This window comes from Nematolebias whitei, chromosome 9 (genome assembly GCF_014905685.2).
Source record: "Nematolebias whitei isolate Nwh7 chromosome 9, NemWhi1, whole genome shotgun sequence".
In the NCBI taxonomy this organism is placed as follows: Eukaryota; Metazoa; Chordata; class Actinopteri; order Cyprinodontiformes; family Rivulidae; genus Nematolebias; species Nematolebias whitei.
Genome location: NC_056506.1, coordinates 46,990,724 through 47,013,792, shown reverse-complemented (window position 1 = coordinate 47,013,792; position 23,069 = coordinate 46,990,724). Strand labels below are relative to the sequence as shown.

The 23,069-nt window shown below is 41.7% G+C and overlaps 1 protein-coding gene across 3 annotated transcripts in view; it reads left to right on the top strand.

The window, feature by feature from the left end:
* Nucleotides 1–23,069, top strand: part of LOC119415252 (partitioning defective 3 homolog) — a 369,801-nt gene that overhangs the window by 203,909 nt on the left and 142,823 nt on the right. For all 3 annotated transcript variants that reach the window (XM_037682423.1, XM_037682421.1, XM_037682420.1), the window contains exons 13-15: nt 14,623–14,811; nt 16,388–16,558; nt 20,336–20,486. In XM_037682423.1, coding sequence (XP_037538351.1) covers nt 14,623–14,811; nt 16,388–16,558; nt 20,336–20,486 — 511 coding nt within the window. The remainder of the gene's footprint in view (nt 1–14,622; nt 14,812–16,387; nt 16,559–20,335; nt 20,487–23,069) is intronic.

Below are 23,069 nucleotides of genomic sequence, written 5' to 3'. Positions count from 1 at the left end.
ACAAGACAGTCCTACTTGTGTCTGCCTTCATTTGTAGATCCAAGATGGTGGATCAGCTCATTTCCTCTCTTCTTTTAATTCTCTCCGTTCTTCAGATAAAACGTCGTCTTTAACACCTCAGACATGCGTTGCGTGCAGTTTTGCATTTGCTCCACCTGTACTGTCATTGAAATGAGTCCGACGCTGAATAAACTGTATTGTTCTTCACTTGTAAAAGACTCGAATTAAAGAAGAATCACAAATTCTGATTTAAAGTAAGTCACCAAGAACGGTAAGGGTAAAGTTATAGTGAAATAAAAAACCTGCTTTTCTTAGTATCGAGTTCTTTTTGGGTCTTAAAACAGGGTGGTAATAGTTTTCAGCTTTGAGAATTTATGAAAGGACGTTAGTTTTTTGTGATATTTTCCTTCCCAACAATCATTACAGTAGCACGGACAAGAGCCAGACGGATCAAGCAAATGCACTGTGGTCACAGTGACTCCTCCTGCCCCCATTTCGTCTCCTTAATCCCCCTCCTTCCTGCCTCCAAACTCCAAACCTCCAGACGAGCCTCTTTTCCACTCACCCTTCCCGGAACATCAACCACCGTAATGGATTCAGCGCCTTTCAGATATTATCTGTTGTCAGGCACCTCATTTTAAACATCTCGCTGCCAATAACAACAGCGAGCGCTGGCACCGTGCAAGGTTTTATAGACGCAGCGTGTGCCAAACGGAACAGGCCAGCTTTTAATGGACTTGCATGTGCATTTTCAAGAAATGGATTTATTTCCAGGAGAGAAGGTTGGATTACGAGCAGCAGAGCCACAACCAGTGACAGCTTCAGTATTATCCTTTTCGATGTGTTTAACCGATCTAAATGCGATATATTTTAGAACTGCTCATAAGTCAAACATTTGTTTTGATGCAAAATAAATAAATAAATAAATTTGGCTTGACTTGGTGAGCATGAGCTTCAGGTGCAACCTGTTGCTTTAAGATTTGGCTGATTAGTTTTATAACTTTTTGTGCATGGCAGGTAATAAAATATACCTTAAAAAAGGTTAAAACATGTTGATGGCTTCTGGATAAGGTTTTCCAATGTTCCAGCTTTTAGTTTTAGAGGTGAAGATTTATTCTGCAAGAGAGGGAGAGTTCTGCTGAGGACTACACAGCCGATGAAATGTATCAGCTCGAGTGGAACAAGCTGCTCCAGAGACCCTCAAAATGACCCACGTCTCTACTGCAGTCCACCTCAGGCTCTCTTTAGTCATGTGACCGTCTGGCTTGTTTAAACTTGCTTACAGGCGTCTGAAGCTTTAATTTAATCAAACGGTTTTGCTCAGTCAAGCTCATTTCTGCTTGAGTTATTGAATAAAGTAAATAGAAGTTAGGAAATATTTTATGTCTGCACGCTGTCTGACCATTTGCGATAAAATTTTCCGTATTTTCCACAGTACACTTTGCACCACCGTGTAAGTCACATCAGTCCAAATATGTCTAATAAAGTGGAAAAATCCATAAATACGTCGCATCTGTTACGCGTCGTCGCTGACAGCCCAGAAACGTGCGCCGGTGTTGTGGCAAAAATCGATTGGCTGCCAAATGGTGGCTGCGGGAGTGTGCACGGGAGGACTTTTAACAAGAATTTAACTAGATTAACATTTAAAACATTCACTTGTTTGCTCGAAATTATACCAAAGATGTGTCTCAGTCTAACTTTTCCTTAATAAATGCACTTTGACGGTCAAATCAGCTGCATTTCAAAAGCCGATACGGGGAAGCAGGAACGCTCAGAGGGACGACTCACTGTGCATTTTTGCGAAATTTAACAAGATAAGCACGTAAAATAATTATTTGTTTGCTTGACATTATAGTAAATGTGTGTGTCAGTTGAACTTTTACTTAATAAATGCACTTCAATGGTTAAAATAGCTGCATTTTGCCGGGGCAGCGCAGCAAAATGAAGCTGGTTTGACGGTTGCTCCAGGCATGAGCCCAGATCTGGACGATGGTGGCAGGCTATGACAAGCCGATCGTGTCATTAGTAGTCACTTTTACCTATTACATGGCACAACGGCATGCCATAATACTCGAGTGCCATTTAGCGGCTGAAAATGGTTGTGTTCGTTATTTTCAGTCAGAACGAATGAAAACGGTCATATCTATATGGAGGACGGAATGTGACAAAATTAAATAAATAAATACATTAAATACATCATTAAATACACGTATTACACTAATTATTAAATTATGTATTTAATAATTAAACGATACATTAAATTGCTATGTTTGTATTATGTGTTTATTTAATTTTGTCACATTCTGTCCTCCATACTTATAGGCCCACAAATATAGTAGTCTCTCGTTACATGACACGCTGTCCACTTGAGATTTCTGGTTAAGGGTGTAGCTTGTGGACCTTGCAGTCTGTGACGGTTGTGCAGTTTGGCTGTATAGAAAGAAAAGGCGTCACAGGCAAATGAGCTAATTCAAGACTATTCATGAATAGATGAGTTATCAATTCATTGCTTTGCCGATGGTCTGTAAAAACGAAACACTTAGTTGGATTTCCTCTTTGTCATCAGCGTTTTCCCCGTCTCCTCCAGCTTCATTTTGTTTCTCCCCTCTTTATTTCACTCCATCCTCCCCATCCTTCTGTTTGTCTCACAGAAACACTTAAAACACTTTTAAGACACAAATCCTGTCCCCTGCACCTGGCTGCGACAATGGAGCTGATCAAAGGCATCCGTCTCTCCGTGCCGGCTCTGCTAGTTCCATTATGGGCCCATAACATGAACATTCAGCCCCATTGTTTACACCATTAGTCACACAGGCTTATGGAAAATTACTGCAAATGCTACGTTGAAAAGCCATCAAGTGCAGCAGCAACAAGATGCTGTCTGTCACACGGGCATATTTCCTCTCCTATCTGTGCACAAAGCTGTTAGAAAACAATAATCTGTTATGATGTAATGTAACGGTGAAGCATTTCTAGATGGCTTAATGTTCGGTGGCATTTGGCACGACATTACGCAGCATAAATACTGTTTGCTTCAAAAACGATCTGTCTGCATCAGGTCTTTGGGTGTGCTATCATTGTGTTTAACATCATTATAGCAGAAGCTGCATCAAATAGTGCCGTATTTTCCACCGTACACGTCGCACCGCCATATAAGTCGCATCAGTCCAAATATGTCTAATAAAGTGGAAAAATCCATAAATATGTCTCTTCGCCGTATACGTCGCATCTATTATGTGTCACCGCTGACGACACAAACGTGCGCCGGTGTTGTGCCAAAAATCGATTGGCTGCCAAATGGCGGCTGCGGGAGCGTGCACGGGAGGACTTTAACAAGAATTTAACAAGATTAACACTTAAAAACAATTATTTGTTTGCTCAAAATTATAGCAAATTTTTTGTCTCAGTCAAACTTTTCCTTAATAAATGCACTTTGATGGTCAAATCAGCTGCGTTTCGAAAGCCGATACGCAGAAGTAGGAGCGTGCACGGGAGGACTCGCTGTGCATTTCTTCGAAATTTAACAAGATAACCACCCAAAAATAATTATTTGTTTGCTCGACTTTATAGTAAAGTTGTTTCTCAGTTGAACTTTTACTTAATGAATGCACTTCAATGGTCAAATCAGCTTCATTTCACTGGGGCGGGGCGGTATGGCAAGCTGATTGTGTCATTAATAGCAACTTTTACCTATTAAATGACACAACGGGATGCCATACTACTCTAGTACCATCTAGCTGCTAAAAATGGTAGTGTTCAATATTTTCAGTCAGAATGAATGAAAACGGTCGTATCTCAGCCAAAAATTGGTTTATAAATATGGGAAAAATCCATAAATATGTCACTTCAGTATATAAGTCGCAGAGCATGTAAATTATGCAAAAAAATAAAATAAAAATAGTGACTTGTAGGCCGAAAAATACAGTGATGCAGAAATTGCTTAAAGCTACAGTATACCATCATTATATTCCTCTATAAACACGTCAAAACATATTTTCTTACTAGTGAGCTGAAACTCAAGTTAGACTTATACTTGGACGTGGATAAAATCTGTCTTGCAGTTCAATTTACAGGAAATAACAAACGGACATGCATCACTGACTGAGGTGAAAAGATGCTAGCAGTTTTTCCTGTTGTGAAGTAACAATAAATCCTTTCTGAAGTTATGTAACTTGGCATTATTATTATTATTATTATTATTACTATTATTATTATTATAATTATCATCAGTCTGCAGCCCTGTGGCAGAGGGCTCGATGCTGCTTCTATGTTGTTTAGAGATCTGGTGACACAAGCCAATCAGAGGAATGTTTTATCACAAAACTTGTTTTTTTTTTGGTTAATTAAAGTGATGCTTCAAGCTGTCCCCCCCCCCCCCCCCCCACACACACACACACACACACACTTGCTCTCAGCGCAGAGCTGTGTAGACTATAAAGAAGCTGCAACTCAAAAACACACAAACCTTATGGCAGAAATGCGTTGAGCACATGCACCAGCACAAATCTGCTCGTGGAATGACTTGTAGCAGCTGTTGGTGTAATTGCTCGGGCTTAAATAGCTTCAAGTGGTCGAGCGAGTGGGGAAAAACGAGCGCTGCTGATTAGATCTGGACAGCAAGTGTGACTGCACGGTTGTGTTCTTCGTTCAGATGTTCGTGTTGTGTTGAGATACTTACAACGTTTAGTGGTGGCATTTATGCTACATGCATCCACACAAGTAAAACTGCCTTTTTTTTTTTCTGATCGTCTCCTGCACACGTACATGTGCACCTGTCTTCCTGTCCCTTCCTCCATGCTGTGCCAGGCTCCGTTCAGTCAGTCACACAGGTGTTTGATATTCATGGTCTATCAGCATGAATCCACGGCTAGATGCATCGGGGAAAAAGTACGAGAAAGGGAGAGGAGTATGGAGGACGCAAGGTAAATAAGCTGCGGATCGAGATGAGATTTGACTTCATTTGAAAATCAAAGCACAAACTGAACGGGACAAATATCAGCAGCTGTGTCCACATACGTGAAGAGATGGGTGAGATAGAGGGATGATGGAGGAGAAGCATCGCTTTGGTCGTGTAAATGTAGCGACTGAACGTGAGCTGAAGTCAGAGAATGAATACGTAGAGATAGATGCTACAGTAAGCAGCCAACAATGGTCTCCACGCTCGACTTCTCTCCACCAATTACACCCTTCACTGCTTTCTTTTCACCTCAATCACTCGGCCCTGCTTTCTCTTTCTATGCACCCCCCCCCCCCCTTTTTTTATTTCCCTCGAGTAACTTTTCCAGAGGCCATCAAACTAGCTAGTTCCTTTGGCCAACATTGAGTTTGCTGCAAAACTGCTAATCATCTCGGGCTTTGCAGCTGGGAGGAGCTTTAGGTTGGAGGAGGAAATGGAGAAAAGTGGAGCGGTAGATTTCTTAAAATGCTGAAGTTGGACTCGGTCTGTATTAAAAAAAAAAAAGCAATAAAGGCTTTGAGGGTGAGAGACGTGCGTTAAATACATAAAGAGAAGGTTTGGGGTAGAAGGAAACAGGAGAAAAGACGAGGTAAAGAAAGGACAGAACAAAGTAGGAAGTTGTAAAAGTTTAGTGAAAACGTTATTTTTTCATATCGTGTCACTTTTTAAGGTAAAAGCATCGTTTACATTGTTGCAGAGCAAAACATTCAGCAAACACGGAAAACTGATTTCAAACCAGTTCTTTAATGAAACACGACGGAAAGAGAGAACAAGTGTCGCTCAAAAACCAAAACACGACGGTTCACAAAACACGGGAAAGAAGCGTTCCTTGAAGAAATGCATATCGCCCGCCACATTGCACGTTCTTAACAAAGATCGATACATTAGCTTTTAGAAAATGTTTTGAAGATGACTTTCAGCTACTACCACACCAACTTTGAGTCAAAGATCCAAAAAAATTTAGGAGTTTTGTGTGTTAGGTTTGATAAGTTGTGACGTCCATCTTGATTTGGGTTTCCACCAAAAGTTACCGTGTTTTCCGCCGTACACGTCGCACCGCCCTATAAGTCGCATCAGTCCAAATATGTCTTTAATAAAGTGGGAAAAAAGATAAATACGTCAAATCTATTATACGTCACCGCTGACAACCCTGAAATATGGGCCGGTGTTGTGCCAAAAATCGATTGGCTGCCAAATGGTGGCCGCGGGGGCGTGCACGGGAGGACTTTAAGAAGAATTTAACTAGATTAACACTTAAAAACAATTGTTTGCTCAAAATTATAGTAAAGGTGTGTCTCAGTTTAACATTTCCTTAATAAATGCACTTTAATGGTCAAATCAGCTGCATTTCTTTGGGGCGGCGCAACGAAATGAAGCAGGTGAGCTGGACGAAGGTGGGTCTATGGCAAGCCAATTGTGTCATTAATAGCCACTTTTACCTATTACTTGACACAACGGCATGCCATACACCTTGAGTGCCATCTTATGGCTGAAAATGGTAGTGTTCAATATTTTCAGTCTGAATTCATAAAAACGGTCATATCTTGGCGAAAAATTTGTTTATAATTATGGTAAAAAAAAAATCCATAAATACGTTGCTTTGGCATATAAGTCGCAGGGCATGCAAATTATGCAACAAACCGCGACTTATAGGGCGAAAAATGCGGTAATCCGTTAATGAACATCTAATGATTACGTTCTGCGAGTTTCATTAAAGTCTTTCCGGTGATTCGTGACACGATGGCCTGCCTTTCATTGCAGTAAAGATATAACTGAGAACAGGAAGTTTAACAACACATTCATGAAAACATTTGACCAAACAGTAAAACGGAAGGAAAAACTGTTTCAAAATTAAATGTGAGTTCTCTTTTACTTCTCATATTGTTTTCTAAACTGTACAGATTTTATAATGTCTCTTTCTGTTTCGTTGTTGCATGAAACACCCACCTTTTAGGTATACTGTAGTCACTAACAGTACATAAAACCTAAAAGTTAAACCAGAAGTCAAATTAAAATCCTGGTTTTATTTCGTGGAACAGTTGAAAGTGTTATTTGCTGATGCATTCACTGAACTCTGTGTTTGTGACCAAATGACCATTGAGCTGTATGTCCTTGATTTGAACTAGGGCTGAACAAGTAATTGCATTTGCAATAATATCGCAATATGATAAAACAAGGTTTTCTAATCGCAAAGAAGAGAGAGAGAAAGGGAGGAGAAGTCAACTCTGCATTTTAACTGGTTGCACAATGGCGTCAGACTCGACAGAAGCCGACACATCTGAAAGTTTGGTACCAAAGAGGGGCAGCGTGTCCCTTGTTTGGAATTATTTGGGCTATAAAAAAGAAGACGCTGTGCAACGACATGTACTGTGCAGAACCTGCCTCGCTGCTGTTGCTACCTCTTGACGTAACACCACAAATCTTTATCAACACTTAAAAAAACACCACGAAGCCATTTACGATAGTTGCATGGATAGAATGCCAACGACCAGTAGGCAAAGTACCAGCCGACAGGGATCACTGACCGAGCTGTATGAAGGTATTACTCCGAACATAATTCAAAACGGCACGCAGAAATAACTCGAGCAATAACGGAGTTCATAGTGAAAGACATGATGTCCATGAATATAATGACCTAGCCTGGGTAAACACAATGGATAAGCGGTCCAGGATGCTCTCGTGCACACATCGTAGCCAAAGTTGCTATCCCGGAGCTATACAAAAACTGCAGCAGAGCTGAAAACAACTGAAACACATTTATTGCTTGTGTTCGTTGAAAAATACATGAGAAGAAGACATTGAGAAACAGTCGCACATTAAATCGCAATTAGAATATTTTCCAAAATCCTTCAGCCCTAATTTGAACCACCAGTTTTTTGTACCTTACAACTTATTTCCACATGCATGGCAAAATTGCGTTCTAGTCCATGCACACCTTGTATTTTATCTGTCCCCACCTTGACATCTGCCTCCATGTTTCTAATTTATCTGCTGGAGTGAACTTTTCAAATAAAGATAAGTAGATTCGGATCCGATTTTCAATCTTTTTTAACATCAGCGTGGTTTTTATACGCCCCTCGAAGGCGCTGTCTGCATGTCTGTAAACCCTCTCTTGCCCCGCCCATAACTTCAAGATAATTTATTGAAACGTCAAGACACGTATGCATCGCCGTCAGACGGAGTTTCACGTAACTTTTTCATCACCCCATCGTCGAGGTCAAGTTTCCAAAGCAAGGTCGAATGTTACACAAGGTGCTATAAAAATGCTTTATTGCTGTATAATAGTTTGCCGACGGGCGTATAATGAACTGCGATACTCTCGTTAGACCTGGACCTTTAAAATAGACGCCCTTTATTTATACAGGTTAGTCTCATTGAGTCACAAGGACTCATTTTCAACTCTTAATCTATTGAGACGGGTTGGAGTTGCCTACGATGACTTTATGAATATTTGGCGGCACAGATTATTTGACTGTTTAAAACGGAAGCGGCAGGTGACAGGTCTATGTGGCCGCAGATGTCGTGAGTCATTCTGAGGACGTTTGGGAGACTCCTTCATGGATGCTGTTCAGCCCAGCATTAGTCTGTTTTAATTTACACTTCACACTGTAAGACCTTTGTTGTTCTTCTACGTGTTTAGTCGTAGTAGAAAAGCAGCGAAGGAGATGGAAGTGTTTAAAATTTGCAAAGAAATATTAAGGTCAGAGGGAAAAGTTGCCTCAAAAAAGAGGAAATGAGCTTCTTTTTTTTTTTTTCTAAAGGGTGAAAAAGTAGGATGAACAGAGACAGGTGCAAAAGGTGTTCCACGTGGATTCATTCCTTTCTGTCGGCCTTTCATTCACGCTCGCTCACTTCGTCATTGTCACGCTCACACCTTCTCGTTCTTTTCACACTTTTCTTTTCGGCTCCTCGCCTTTTCACCCCCGCTCTGTTTGCCTCTGTCCCTCATCTCTCTGGCACATCATTCTTCTCTCACCTTCATCCAGCTCCTCTTTGTGCCGTCTGCTCACTTTCTGGCTGCCTGCTTTTATTTAATTCGCCTTCACTCACTTGGCCTACACGTTATAATGGCCATTATTTGCCAGCGTAAAAATCTGCTGAAATATTTAATTTTTAAATAATTTATATTCAAATGTAGTGTAATGAGAAATTACCTATGGGAGTTCTTTTGACCGTTTTTTCCCAGACAAATCCTCATTTGTTACTCTTGTGGCGACAAACATTAGGCTTCATACACCGAACAGTTAAAAGTGAATTTTACAGGAAGTTCGTTTTTTGCAGGTTGTCAGGGTTACGTGTCTGAAGACGAGCCGTGTCCATCCACATGTGATGTTAGCCCCGCAGGCATATACTTTATGAACTCAAGTATGCACCTCTTAATTGTTGAATTATGACGTTCCAGTCAGGGTTATGGCTCGACACCTGCTGCTCAGTAATCGATATCCTGAAGCTTGAGCATACAATGACATTTTGGATGTTTTTATACTTTTTTATGTTTGTGGCAACACTTTGTCAAAGGCCTACACAGCGAGGACTATAAAAACACGGTTTGATAAGTTGGGTATGGAGGACTTGACAGATTCACGCAGAGGCATTCTTTTGGAATGAACTGGGGCAGAGATTACAAGCCAGAGCTTCTCATCCAACATCAGTGCCTGACCTCCTAAAGGATCCATAGAATGAAAGGACACAAATTCCCCCTGGAAACAATTCAAAAATCCCATCGGAAGCCTTCCAAGAACAGCGGAAGTTGGTAGAGCTGCAGAAGGAGGGCCATCTCCATACGCCGTGAGAAAAAGTATTCCAGGCTGTTCACGTTAATTCATCGTCCGCCTCCGAACACGTCGTACTGCCTTGGCAACTCTGAGACTATTTTAAGACTAAATTTGTTGCTCAAATTTATTAAAATGTTTTAAAATTCAACTACAACTGCCCGTTGTCACCGATCCTGTTCATAACTTTTATGGACAGAATTTCTCGGTGCAGCCACAGCGTGGAGGGAGTCCGGTTCGGTGGCCTCAGGATTCCATCTCTGGTCTTTGCAGATGATGTGGTCCTGTTGGCGTCATCGTAAATGGACTGCACTTTTATAGCGCCTTTCTATCTGATCAAGATACTCAAAGCGCTAATCTGTGCCCTCATTTACCCATTCATATAGCACTCTACTCGATCTATACGGAGAATAATCAATGCTTTATCACATTCATACACATTGGAGGCAATGAGGGGTTCATTGTTTTGCCCAGGGACACTTCAACATGTGGCTACTGATGGAATAGAACACCCAACTTTTGCATTGGAGGATGACTGCTCTAACCACTTAGCCACAGCCGTGATCGTCAACTCTCACTGGAGCAGTTCACAGCTGAGTGTGAAGCAGCTGGGATGAGAATCAGAACCTCCGAATCTGAGGTCATGGTCCTCAGTGGGAAAAGGGTGGATTGCTCTCTTCAGGTCGATGGTGACGTTCTGCCTCAACTGGAGGAGTTCAATTATCTCAGGGTTTTTTCACGAGTGAGGGAAGAATGTAGCGTGGGATTGACAGATGGATTGGTGCAGCGTCTGCAGTATTGTGGACTCTGTACCGGTCCGTTGTGGTGAAGAGGGAGCTGAGCTGTAAGACAAAGCTCTCTGTTCACCGGTTGGTCTACGTTCCTACCCTCACCTGTGGTCCTGAACTCTGGGCAGTGACAGAAAGAATGAAATCGTGGATACAGGAGGTTGAAATGAGTTTCCTCTGCAGGGTAGCTGGACTCTCCCTTAGAGATGAGGTGAGAAGTTCAGTTATCAGGAGAGACTCGGAGTAGAACCGCTGCTCCTCCACATCGAGAGGAGCCAGTTGTGGTGGTTCAGGCATCTGGTAAGGATGCTCCATGGGTGCCTCCATAGGGAGGTGCTTTGGGCATGTCCGACTGGGAGGAGACCCCGAGGAAGACCCGGGACACGCTGGAGAGACTACATCTCTCTGTTGGCCTGGGAACACCTTGGAGTCCTCCCCAGAAGATCTGGAAGAGGTGGCTGTGGAGAGAGATGTCTGGACCTCCCTGATCCAGCTGCTGCCCCTAAGACCTGACTTCGAAATAAGCAGAAGATGATGGATGGATGGATGGATGGATGGATGGATGGATGGATGGATGGATGGATGGATGGATGGATGGATGGATGGATGGATGGATGGAACTAACAAGACAACAACCTTCTGTGACTTAAATGGGAAATTGAGATCCCTGTGAATTTCACAAAACATTCTGGAGACTGCTGTTGCTCACCAACTGGTCTCAGACCAGTGAGATAAGCTCTGAAGTTAACCGGTACTTGCCCTAACAGATTATTCTCAACACTTAAATGGCTTTAGACTGTCGACATGTCGCTCTAACAACTTCATTTACTTGTTTCCTTCCATAGTACCTTTTTTTTAATTAACCTTAAATTCAATTTAGTAGAATTAATTGGATTTAACTTCACAAATAATTAATTCTTGATGTTTTCCAGTTGTTTTCTCAGAGTAATTCCCCGAAGTTGTTGTTCCCAACGTCAAATTGGTTTTTCCTCGTGTTTAATTATATTACAAATTTATTTCAGGTAGCATTCCTTTGTCTTCCAAACGCGAGCCGACACCTCGGCTGTTCTTTCCATTCCCGCTCGTCCTTTATCTCCCTCTCAGCTGCTTTCTGTTCCCTCTCTTTCCTCCTTACTCCATCTTCATTTCGCCCTCTCCTCCCTCCATCCTTCTCTCTCCCTCCTCCGTTCCTCCCAGAGTAATTCCATCTCTCTCCCAGCAAACAAAGAGAGCTAATGACATGCTGACACTGAGCCTGATGATTGAATTCATTAGGCGTGCGCAATAATTGCCAGGCGGCAGCGCGCACGCACTCATCTATTCAGAGGACAGCTGTCAAATAACAAGCAAGAGAGAATGCCTTTTTATTGTTGCCCTGGAATACAGAGTGAGGATGAATATAAGGAAAAAGTGAGAGACGCACCTGTTGTGGAGGAAGAGAAAGCTCTCAGCGTGTCAATTAGGCTGATGCGTTCGTGCAGGGTTACCAGGAAGTTGACTGCCTAGGTGACACATTCACGATTCAGGTGCAAGGTTTAGTTTATTTGTGTGGGTGCGTGCCTGAATATGGGTCTTTTGTGTCCAGACAATTAAGAGAATTATTCCTTTGAGGTTTAAGAATAGATTGACTAGTGCTAAAATATCTGCTTAAAATCAGCTACATTCTGTATATTAGGTGTTTTATTTTATTTTTTTACCTCCAGCGTACCTGCTTAAAAAAAAAGCAGCAACGTAAACTTCGCGGCACACAGATAGGACATCCTGTCTGTTATAATTACTGGTCCCAGGGAAAAGCTGCAAACTGCTGAAACAGGAGGAGATAGCATTCAGCTGTCGAACACACTGAGCTGGAACACATCTGATAAGTTCAACTTCCAGGGAAATAAAGTAAAAATAAAAGTTATCCTTTTCTTTCTTCGACTGTACCTTAAGACTCGGCTCTAACCAGATGCCCGAGCCACCTCAACTGGCTCCTCTCAACGTGGAGGAGCAGCGGCTCTACTCTGAGTCCCTCCCGGATGATCGAGCTTCTCACCCTGTCTCTAAGGGAGAGCCCAGACACCCTGCGGAGAAAACTCATTTCGGCCGCTTGTATCCGAGATCTCGTTCTTTCGGTCACAACCCAGAGCTCGTGACCATAGATGAGGGTAGGAACGTAGATCGATCGGTAAATTGAGAGCTTCGCCTTTTGGGCTGATGGGATTTGTCTGGTTAAATAAAGGTTAATAAATAAACTATACATAAAAGTTATTCTGCAATAACATTTTAAATGTATCAGCTGTTGCGGCGCCACACCGGTACCGTTTCTTTAAAGCAGCAAAAATGAGCACAGCTAAATTTTTAAACCAGTTCTCAACGCGACAGATCCATTTTACGAGTGGAGCTCACTCTCAGCGCTGGTTAGGATGCCTCCTGGACGCCTCCCTGGTGAGGTGTTCCGGACACGTCCCATCGGAAGGAGGCCGAGAGGAAGACCCAGGACACACTGGAGGGACTATGTTTCTCAACTGGCCTGGGAACGCCTCGGGATTCCCCCGGAAGAGCTTGCCCAAGTGGCTGGGAAAGGGAAGTCTGGGCCTCCCTACTTAGGCTGCTACCCTTGCGACTCGACCCCGGATAAAAGGAAGAAAATGGATGGACGGATGGATGGATGGATGGAAATCCCATCAGCGTCACCGCTCTGTTGATTTGAATCTGAACTGGTTTAGTCATTTCCCATTTAAGATAAAAGCTCATCCAGGTTGATCAATCCAACAATGTTCACTCAGGTCATCTGGATTGTTTCTTTTTGTATTTTAATTGTTTTGCTGAGGCGTTTTGTCCTTCATCCAAAGGACTTCTTCAATCTGAGGAGCCACCAAACAAACTAAGTCCAACAAACGGCTCACTCCCATAATGGAAACAAAAACATTTTGCTGGTGATAAGATGGCCTCTGGGACCTGCCCTACCTGATTTGACCATTAAAGTGCATTTATTAAGGAAAAGTTTTACCGAGACACATCTTTACTATAATTTCGAGCAAACAAATAATTGTTTTTTAGTGTTAATCTTGTTAAAGTCCTCCCACGGCCACCATTTGGCAGCCTATCGGTTTTTGGCACAACACCGGCGCACGTTTCCAGATGGCCAGCGGTGACACGAAACAAACGCGACGCATCAGCGGTGACTCAGAATCGACTTGTACGGCGGAAAGTACGGCACTTTGTATATGTTGATTTTAGTTTTTTTTTTTTTTTTTTAAACACAAGATCAAGAATCCAAGCAACATACTGTTTTAACCTGCTTCTCATTATTCACACTTCATCCATAAATATGATGTAATCAGCAGCGTCTGCTGACAGAAGACACTTTTTACTGTTTTACGCCTGCACATGCGTCCTAACGAAAGCCTTCCTGCTGTTCTTGTGCTCCGTTGCTTCAGATTCACGCTGTGGGCGACGCTGCGACCTGCAGCCACAGGAACTGAGAGGTTTTAATGAAAACTTGCTTTAGAATGTGTTTCAGGCTCACAGATATAAATCAAATTACTTTGCCAGGCTTTTACTTGAAGAGCAACACATTTCTGATGCACTAACACGTTCGCTTCCAAAGATCCCGTCCTGATCCAGAGCTCTTGTTTTGATTGAAACAGGCCGTCTTTACATTATTAAACAACCACTTCCTGTTTGTGGGTCAGTATTGATGAGCAAAAGTCTCAAGATAAAATAGCATGAGCCAAGTGCCCAGGTGTGTTCTATTGTAGCTGCTATATCTATTGTAGATAACGACCCTAAACTCTGATTTATCTCCCTGTTAACTGTTCACTTGTAATTTATATTCAAGTAATTTTCTCTAAACTCACGATGACAAATTAACTTCACTTTTGTAATTTGTCCAACCCAAGAAGAGGCGCAACTAAAGCAGCTTTTGTGTTCTGAAATAAATGCATAAATGACGTTACGTCTGGCAGTTAATCACAATGGGGGGGGATTTATAATTTAACTGGATGAAATAACCCCTTAAGATTTTATTTTTCATGTTTTCTCGTTGCAAAGCTCTTATTTTGGGTGCTTTTTTATATTTGGGACGCAGTATTTTTATTATTTGTTTGTTTATCTGGTACAGAAAACGGAGGAGGATGAGTTGGTTCTGACCCCCGACGGGACCAGAGAGTTCCTGACCTTTGAGATCCCGCTCAGTGATTCGGGTTCGGCTGGTTTGGGCGTCAGCGTCAAAGGGAACCGCTCCAAGGAGAACCACGCAGATCTGGGCATCTTTGTTAAATCCATCATAAATGGAGGCGCAGCCTGCAAGGTACTGCACCTTCTTTACTAATTCACTAAAGGTCTGACTGCAAATATTAACAATACTCTTAATATTCAGAATCAGAGTTATCACAATTTTGTGTTTTTCTTTTTGTTGTGGCGCTTTGATGACTATGATTTAGGTTTACCGTTTGACAAACTTTGGCAGACTTTGTGTTGGGAATAAAAATCATTATTCACTATTTCAGAGTCGAGTCATATTAATTTAAAGTGACCGTAACACTGAATATATTGTAACGTATGGCGTGGCTGCTTTTATTAGAGATGAATTGTTCATATATTAATGTATTCAATTTATTTCTGCAGGATGCTCTTAGAACTGAGTGTACATTAGCCCCTCGCTACTTCACTGTTCGACTTTTGCGGATTTGCTCTTTCGCAGATTTTCAAAGAATGAACATGACGCACAGTTGGCTGATTGATGGATGAGCTGCACGATTAGCATAGATTTTTTAATTCAAAATAAATTATTTAAAATTATTGAGCACCTGTGTGCAGCCCACATGTGCAGGGAGAAGCTCCCTCCTGCGTTCTGTCGATCTCCACTCTGCAGCGGAGAAGTGGGCGTGGTCAAGAGCGCTGGCAGAGAGTTACTACTTGTTCTACTATTCCTACTTCGCAGTTTTTCACTTATCATGGGTGGACTGAGAACGGAAGCCGCCGCGATAAACCAGGGACTGCTGCACGTGTCAAAGTCGAGGCCCGTGGGCCAAATCTGGCCCTCGTTAACATCATATCTGGCCCTCTAAGATATTTTAAATGTAAAATATGTTTTATTGTTTCTCACTTTTCTTAAACAACTACTAAATACTTCATTTAGTGCGGACCCCTCAGGACAGTTTAACTTTGAAGCCAGATAAAAGGTTGGATTTTTCAGTAATCTTTCATTTTGATGTGGAAAGAGCAACAGAGAACATCAAATGGAACCAGTTAAACTGTTTTTGATGAACCTGCAATCAAGAAAACACGTCAGCTATCTGACTGGAGTTGATGTATTGACTGAATTTGACCTTTGGCTTGGACCAAGTTTTTAATTTTGGCCCCTTTTTGTAATTGAGTTTGACTCCCCTGGCAGAAAATAAACTTAACAGTGATCTCCAGTGGAAAATGTTAATAAAAAAACAATTAAAAGGTGTTTTAAAGTACATAAATAAAGGATAAATTAAGACTTCCTGTTCGAATAGAAGGTAGAGGGTGACGGTCTTCATTCAACTAAACTTTCATCGTTTTTAGTTTCAGTTTGTCTTTTTGAAAGCCTGATCCAAAATGATTAAATGGAAACATGGACAACTTTTTTTTTTTATTATTATAAATAAAAGACAGCATGTTGCTTGCACCTTAAACAGTAAATACGATTTAATAAAATACAGATTCACGTGATGTGACTGATGTTTTGTTGGGCTGTTGTCAGTTTCAGATTGTCTTTCATAGAAACAGGTGTTGATTAAAATAAACTGTACAATTGGAGATAATTACTGTTTTTACTTTCCATGCACTTTGTGTTTTCTATTTATTTTTACTAGTTAATTGCACTTTTAAAGCTTTTTATCCCCTTTCACCCAAAGGACGGGCGGCTGAGAGTGAACGACCAGCTGATTGCGGTCAACGGGGAATCGCTGTTTGGCAAAACCAACCAAGACGCCATGGAGACGCTGCGCAAGTCCATGTCAACGGAAGGCAACAAACGAGGAATGATCCAGCTGATCGTGGCCCGACGGGTGAGCAAGAGAAACGAGGTGAGGAAGACGCCGTTGATCTGTGGCACGACGAAGAGAGAAATACAATCATAGCGATGATTCTCAGTTTTAATCTATATAAATAAGATCTGAATTTGTTTGGACTGTGCACGCGTGACCTTCTGCAGCTGCAGCCTGTTTCACACTCACATTTCACACATTCACACCTCAGAGTTGTGCATCGCAACTTCTGTTAAATGAGCAGTTACAGTGGAAAAAAAACCCAGAAGGGGTAAACTCTCAGCTGAAGATATTTAACATTAACGTGAGTAAAATAAGCAGTGTTCTCATTAGTTAAATCTGAGGTTGACGTGAACCAACCGTCCACCTCCGTGTGACCACAGCAGCCTTTCTAGTTCAGCGTAAACCCTAAACGTCCGATTACTTCCAGCCTGCACGTTGTTTAAAAACCGCTGCAGGAGTTGCTCATATAATCCAGGTTTACTTTTGCATTTTTCAGCTGTGACAAATACAGCTTTGATCAGATATACAGCGTTTAAATTGTTTGTTTAGTCAAGATTAAAAATGTTGTAAGCATTGCTTCCATGTGTGCTTTTCTTTTAAACCGAAACCTGACTACAGACCCTCCGATACGAGCTCATTAAGCGTCGTTGCAACGATAAAAATAGAACCCACCCGGAGCGGACCACCTTGAATTACTTGTAAAAAATCTGTTGATTATTTCATGTGAGGTTTCCATCCGCTCCACACACCCGCCGTCAATGTCATGTCTTCACATTCCCTGTACACCTTCGCCTGTCGCCTGCTGGAAAGCCGAGGCTGAACAAGTGTGTGTGTCGTAAATGTGTGCACGTTTGTGTACGCCTCTGGCACTACCAGGCTTCCCCGCTCTCCTTCTCCAACCTGGTGTGTCAAAGTTTAGATTTCCCCTCGGTCTGTCTGGTAATTGAAAGCAGAGGCGAAGCCCGGAGGTGTGTTTCTGTGCACATGCACGTGTTTGCATCAGCCTCTCTCCATGTATATATAAGTGTAGTGAAGTGTATAGTTTGTGCAATCAATGCATGTATTCATTTATTTTCAGGGCGTTTGCTCAGAGAGCCCGTGTGCACTTACTGTGCATGTTGCAGACGAGCCAAGGCAGCGAGACTTCACGGGATGCATGAAGAATGAGTAAAATCCAAGCGTTCAGTCTATCTTTGCTTCACATGCACAGCTGGAGGCATGGCCTGAGGCTGCCCGAGTGTCTGGCTATTTATAAGAAACTGTGTCCACAACGCGAGGAAAACAGAAAGATGGAAAACAATTTCATTCACTTTTACTGAGGGAGACTGCTCCGAGCCTCCGTGGGGTTACCGCGAAATAATGCACCATAACCAGCTGTCAGTCAAATATTAGTTAAAACCTTATAATAACTAATTACTTTGGGATGAAAAGACTTGGCTCGTGTTGACATTTACTGACATATGGGATCAAATAATCCTGCATTTTCTTTCCTCCTCATGTCTCCATCCCCTGACAGCCAATCTCAAATCAATCTGTAATGTTTGTCGCTGCATAAATCACCAGCCCAACTGCTTCCGTGCGCCTTCATCCATCCCAGAAACACTGAATCGAGAGCGGCACACTCCCGTGCACCGATGGGATCCAGGCCCTCCCGGAGCTCGGCTATCAGCCTGAATATGCAATGAGCTGCGGCGTGATTTGTCGATGCCTGGCAAATCCCCTCTGCTGTTAGGGAGACATTTCACCCCGGCTCCTCAGTCGGCCGATTCATTAACTACCTCATTTAAAGTCAAGAGCGGCCACTGCACCACATGGCGACCTTTGAAATGAGTTTATTTCCAAAGTAGATTTGTTGTCTCCGTGTGAAGTTTTGATCGGGTTTGTTGTTCTGTTGTGATTTAAACGCAATAATTATTTACGCTTGCAATAAAACTCCTAATAAACGTGATCTGTTGTTAATAAGGCCTGAACTTTATTAGAGTTTTTGTTTTTAGACTAACGCGAGTCACTCCTCTTAATGGTGTTCTCAGGGAAATTATTGAGAAATGGGCACATTTATGTAGCAAATACAGTCGTCCCGCGTTGCATCACGGACCACTTCTTGCCGCTTCACTGTATTGCTTTTTTTTTAAAAACCTGAATTATATATATAAATATAGTGTCATGTACATTCATCTCATCATCACCATCATCAAAATGTAAGAGGATGGGAAAGGTTTTAAAAGCCATATAAAAATACAGTAGTCCCTCGTTTATCGCAGTGGATCCGTACCCTGAAGCCCCGCGATAAGTGAAAAACCATGAAGTAAAGATAGTACCGGTAGTACAAGTAGTAAGTAGTAGTTTATTTTAGTATATATATATATATATATATATATATATATATATATATATATATAAAGACGTTTTAAACCCTTCCCACACTCTTGCAATATTCTAAATAATGTTTCTAAACTCTAAACGCTCTAAGAGACAGAATGTCTTGATTTCAGCTCCCTGCCTCCGCTGCTCTCAGCCACCTGCAAGCGCTCTCGGCCACGCCCACTTCTCGCTCTGCACGGTGAACAGCTGATCAGCTGCAGCAGGAAGTTTATCCTGCAGCAGTATGGGCTGCACAAATGTGCAGCAGGTGTTAAATAATTTAAAATAATTAGTTTCAAATAAAAGATTCCATGCCGATCGTGCAGCTCGTCCATCAATCAACCAGTTGTGCGCCATGTCCAATCTTATTTTGAAAAACCACGATAGAGCGAGTCCGCAATAAACGAACTGCGGAGTAGCGAGGGACTACTGTAATAAAATAAATATAACGCCGCTACTTTGTGGATCTTCACCTACCGCAGAGGCCTCTTGAACGTGACCCCCACGAGAGGTGAAGGATCACTGTATAGGGCGTTTCAGAGAGCAATGTGTTTTTACCAGACTATAGATTAACTGCAGTTTCAACTGCATATTGACATTTTGGATTCCAACATGTTGTATAGATTACTCAAATGAATCACTACCTGTAGATTTTGTGTACTTGAAAGTATTTCTATTCCAAGTAGTATCATTACTGGCTACATCTAATCTCGACCCGTCTGTTTACATCAGCTCCTGCTCAGCAGCGGTTATTACAACACCTCATCCATTTAATAGGAGGCAAGGATCATTGGTCAAAGACCTTTTGCCCAAATCGAATCCCAGCCCGGCCAGTTACAGTCATCGATCGGGGTAATTTGGCACCAGTATACGGCGTTATCGTTCGTTACGTGATGCCAGCAATGATGCTTATCTTTATAGCAGGGGTTGTCATCACCGTCAGCAAGAAAAACAGAAACCATAGCAAATCAATAGAATCAACGATCCAATGGACAAACACTGAGGGCAGAGACACCCGCCTTAACGTGCGCACTCGCCGTCTGAAGCCGGAGATGTGAGCTTATGGGTGAAAGACCCCACGAATGGTCTGTTTGTCCAGCAAACAAGGAAGTGTCATCAAAGGTCTTGAGGGAAATGTCAAAATGGTCACGAGTTAACCTTCTTCTGCGCGGTCTCAGCTGGCTCGCTAACACCCAGCGACTCAATGGTCTATTGAAAATCTATGCTCATTTATCCTTGTTATCTCACTGCTCACATTAGCTCTGAAAGCTGCCCCTCTGTGTTCATCTGTTAGCGTTTGGTAAATATTAGCATGGCTAGTTCATTTCAGCTGAATTCCCTGTGTTTTATTTGAGGTTCCTATTCTTTTAAGTACAAAAGGGTTGTTTTTTTCCAGACACAATCTTAAAGAACTTCACAAATCAATCTGTTTTTTCCCTCCTCTTCACCCAGGAGTGTCCAGGGAGTCCACTGGGACCCCAGCAGCCTCTGAACACCACCCTGGATGATCACGAGCGCAGAATCTCCCACTCCTTGTACGGTGGCCTCGAAGGCCTCGATGACAATTTGATGCCTCGACAAGGAACGATTCCACGGACAATCGGTAAGAGATCATTTCAGCAGCATTTACTTCTTTTTTAAATAAAAAAAAATATATATAGTTAGATTTTTTTCCAAGTGAAGTTTGTGGAAATTTTAAACTTAAAACATTTTAAACTACAAATGGCTTTCGGAGCAACCTCAGAGTGGGGAAACGAGATTTGTCTCGAGTGGATCAGTGGAACCATAATGTCTTAAAACAACTCAAGTTTCATAAAGAATCATTACTTTATAAACATTTATGCTGCCCTCTCTTTTGAATTAAACTGTCATGTTCATGATTCAAGATGGCTGCCACTGCTAATAAACCAAGTCAAACACAAAAAAATACTATAACTCAGGCCCGTCACAATTACAAATTTTGCTGGGCAATTACTTGTCTCAGAAATTATTGCGATAAACGATAATATTGTTTGAAATTTGACAATAATTATTAATTATTGTCAAATTTAAGAAGAAATGTTGTTAATTTTTGTTTGTAGTACCTTATTTGACCACTAGATGGAAGTATAAGACTGTTCGAACTAAAGGATGGATAGTGAGGGAGCGAGCAGCGTGTCACTAATAAAAATGTGAGGGAGGCCCTTTGATGTGACATGGGCTGTCTCTCCTTCCTTTTTTTCCGGTTCTCAAAATGGCGGAAGCTCGGTGTGGTTTGAGCTCTTTAGCATAGCATTTGTCACAGAAAGCTTTTAATAAAAAAATCAGTTTGAATTTTGGTGCTTCATCAAGACGGAGGTTTTTTCCCTGAGGTCGGCCTGTTAGCTTAGCTCGTAGCTTAGCTTCTCAGCTTAGCTGCTTTTAACGATCCAAAAACGTGATTTTGGATCGTTAAAACAGATTCTAAAGAGAAAGGGAGGGGTCGGTGAAGAACCGGAGTTGAGTCTTTTGTCGTCCAGTGTCTTCAGTAGAAAGAGAGAGACACGAAGAAACGATACGATAAATGAAAACGAGGTCGATAATTTACATTTATCATGCGATTAATGGATTTATTGTTTATCGCGACAGGCCTAAACTCAGTTGTTTTTACCAACACTGAGCTAAAATTTAGTGATTGTAGCTGAGAATGATCCCTAATCCATGCTCTGAGCACAAAAAGATATGAAAAGTTTGTTTAAATCCTTGGCGGGTGACAAGCATTGCATCTTTAATTTATATAGTTTATTATTTTTTTATTTATACCAAAGTTGGAGTCAGTCTGTCTGTTACTAGTAATGACTTGTGCTGCAAAACAGGACGTGTTACAGCCCAATCAGGATGGAAAGGTAAGGTTTTGATATTTGAAATAGTTTACCTGTGCTGCTACAACACTTGTTTCTTTTAATAGTATCTGCTGGTGTGCTTCATATCAGGATTAAACTGAGAGCAACAAATTGCCGTTGCACACAAGGTTTATACTTCTACACATAATTATGACAAACCATTAGGCTCCTTTGAACTTTAACATCCATATAAATGAGCCTTTTAGTCATTTACTTCTTATAATTCAATATTTGATAGATAACATATATATTTTTTGGAGGATTTTGTAAAGACTAAACCCTAGAAAACAATGTAATAAAATAAGAAGTTTTATTTTTTTTGTGTTATCTTTCTGATAAAGCTGTGCCATCTGTACTTAGTTTGTAAAGCCCTGATGGTTGGGAGTGTCAGAGAAGTCAAAGAGCCACAGATTGTAGGAGAAATGTCCTCGTGACAGCCTTTCTGCTCTCACGGGATGATTTGTGTTTCTAAGAGCCTTTGTGTTTCTAGTTGACCTATCTGTCATTGGTAAAACGAGCTCTGAGAGGGCTTTGAGTTGTGTGTGCGTGTTGGATAAAGTGTAAGAGATTAGCGAGCATATTTGTATGTGTAGTTTTTTGTGTGTATAGTTTTTAAATTCTGGTTAGATGGACGAGCAGCAACACTTCTCAATGACTAAACGGGTTTCTGCACAGCAGAACCGCCCGTTTTCATTTGTAAATACGTCCAACACGTTTCATTTTACCTCAACGGTTTCTTTTATGTTTTATTTTATATCTACACGAAATGATTTTGTCTTTGATGAATAGATGCAAGTAAAACTTGAGTAAATACTTTTCCGTATAAATCCATTAAAAGAGGAATAGTTGAGGCACCCAACTTTTAATCAGCTTTTTAAATGACTTCCCACCGACCCTGCCTCATTAATCAGCGCAACGTTAAAGTGAGAACTCTGATTTCCTTCCATGCAAATGAGTTGACATCTGCACTGTTGTGAGGAGAAACAGAAGAAGAGTGGCAGAGGAAGTGTTAGCAGGTGAAGCTCCGTCATGCTGCCACAGCGGCTACGTTCATCCAAGCTTAACAAACAACATCAGCAGCTTCTAATGAGCGCACGGGGTCGAGAGTGAGAACACGAGATCAGAGACCAGATACAGGAGTCGGCAGTTTGAACAAGACCTCTGACACACAAACTGCTGTTTGCATCCTTCACGGGTCTGTCAACAGCAAGCGTTTGTCTTGATCCTATATACAAGTCAATATTTTATAAAGAACGCTCACGTATGCCCAAAAATATTTTTGTAGTGAGTCACGTGAGGTACGTGTCACTTGTTGTATGACAAAT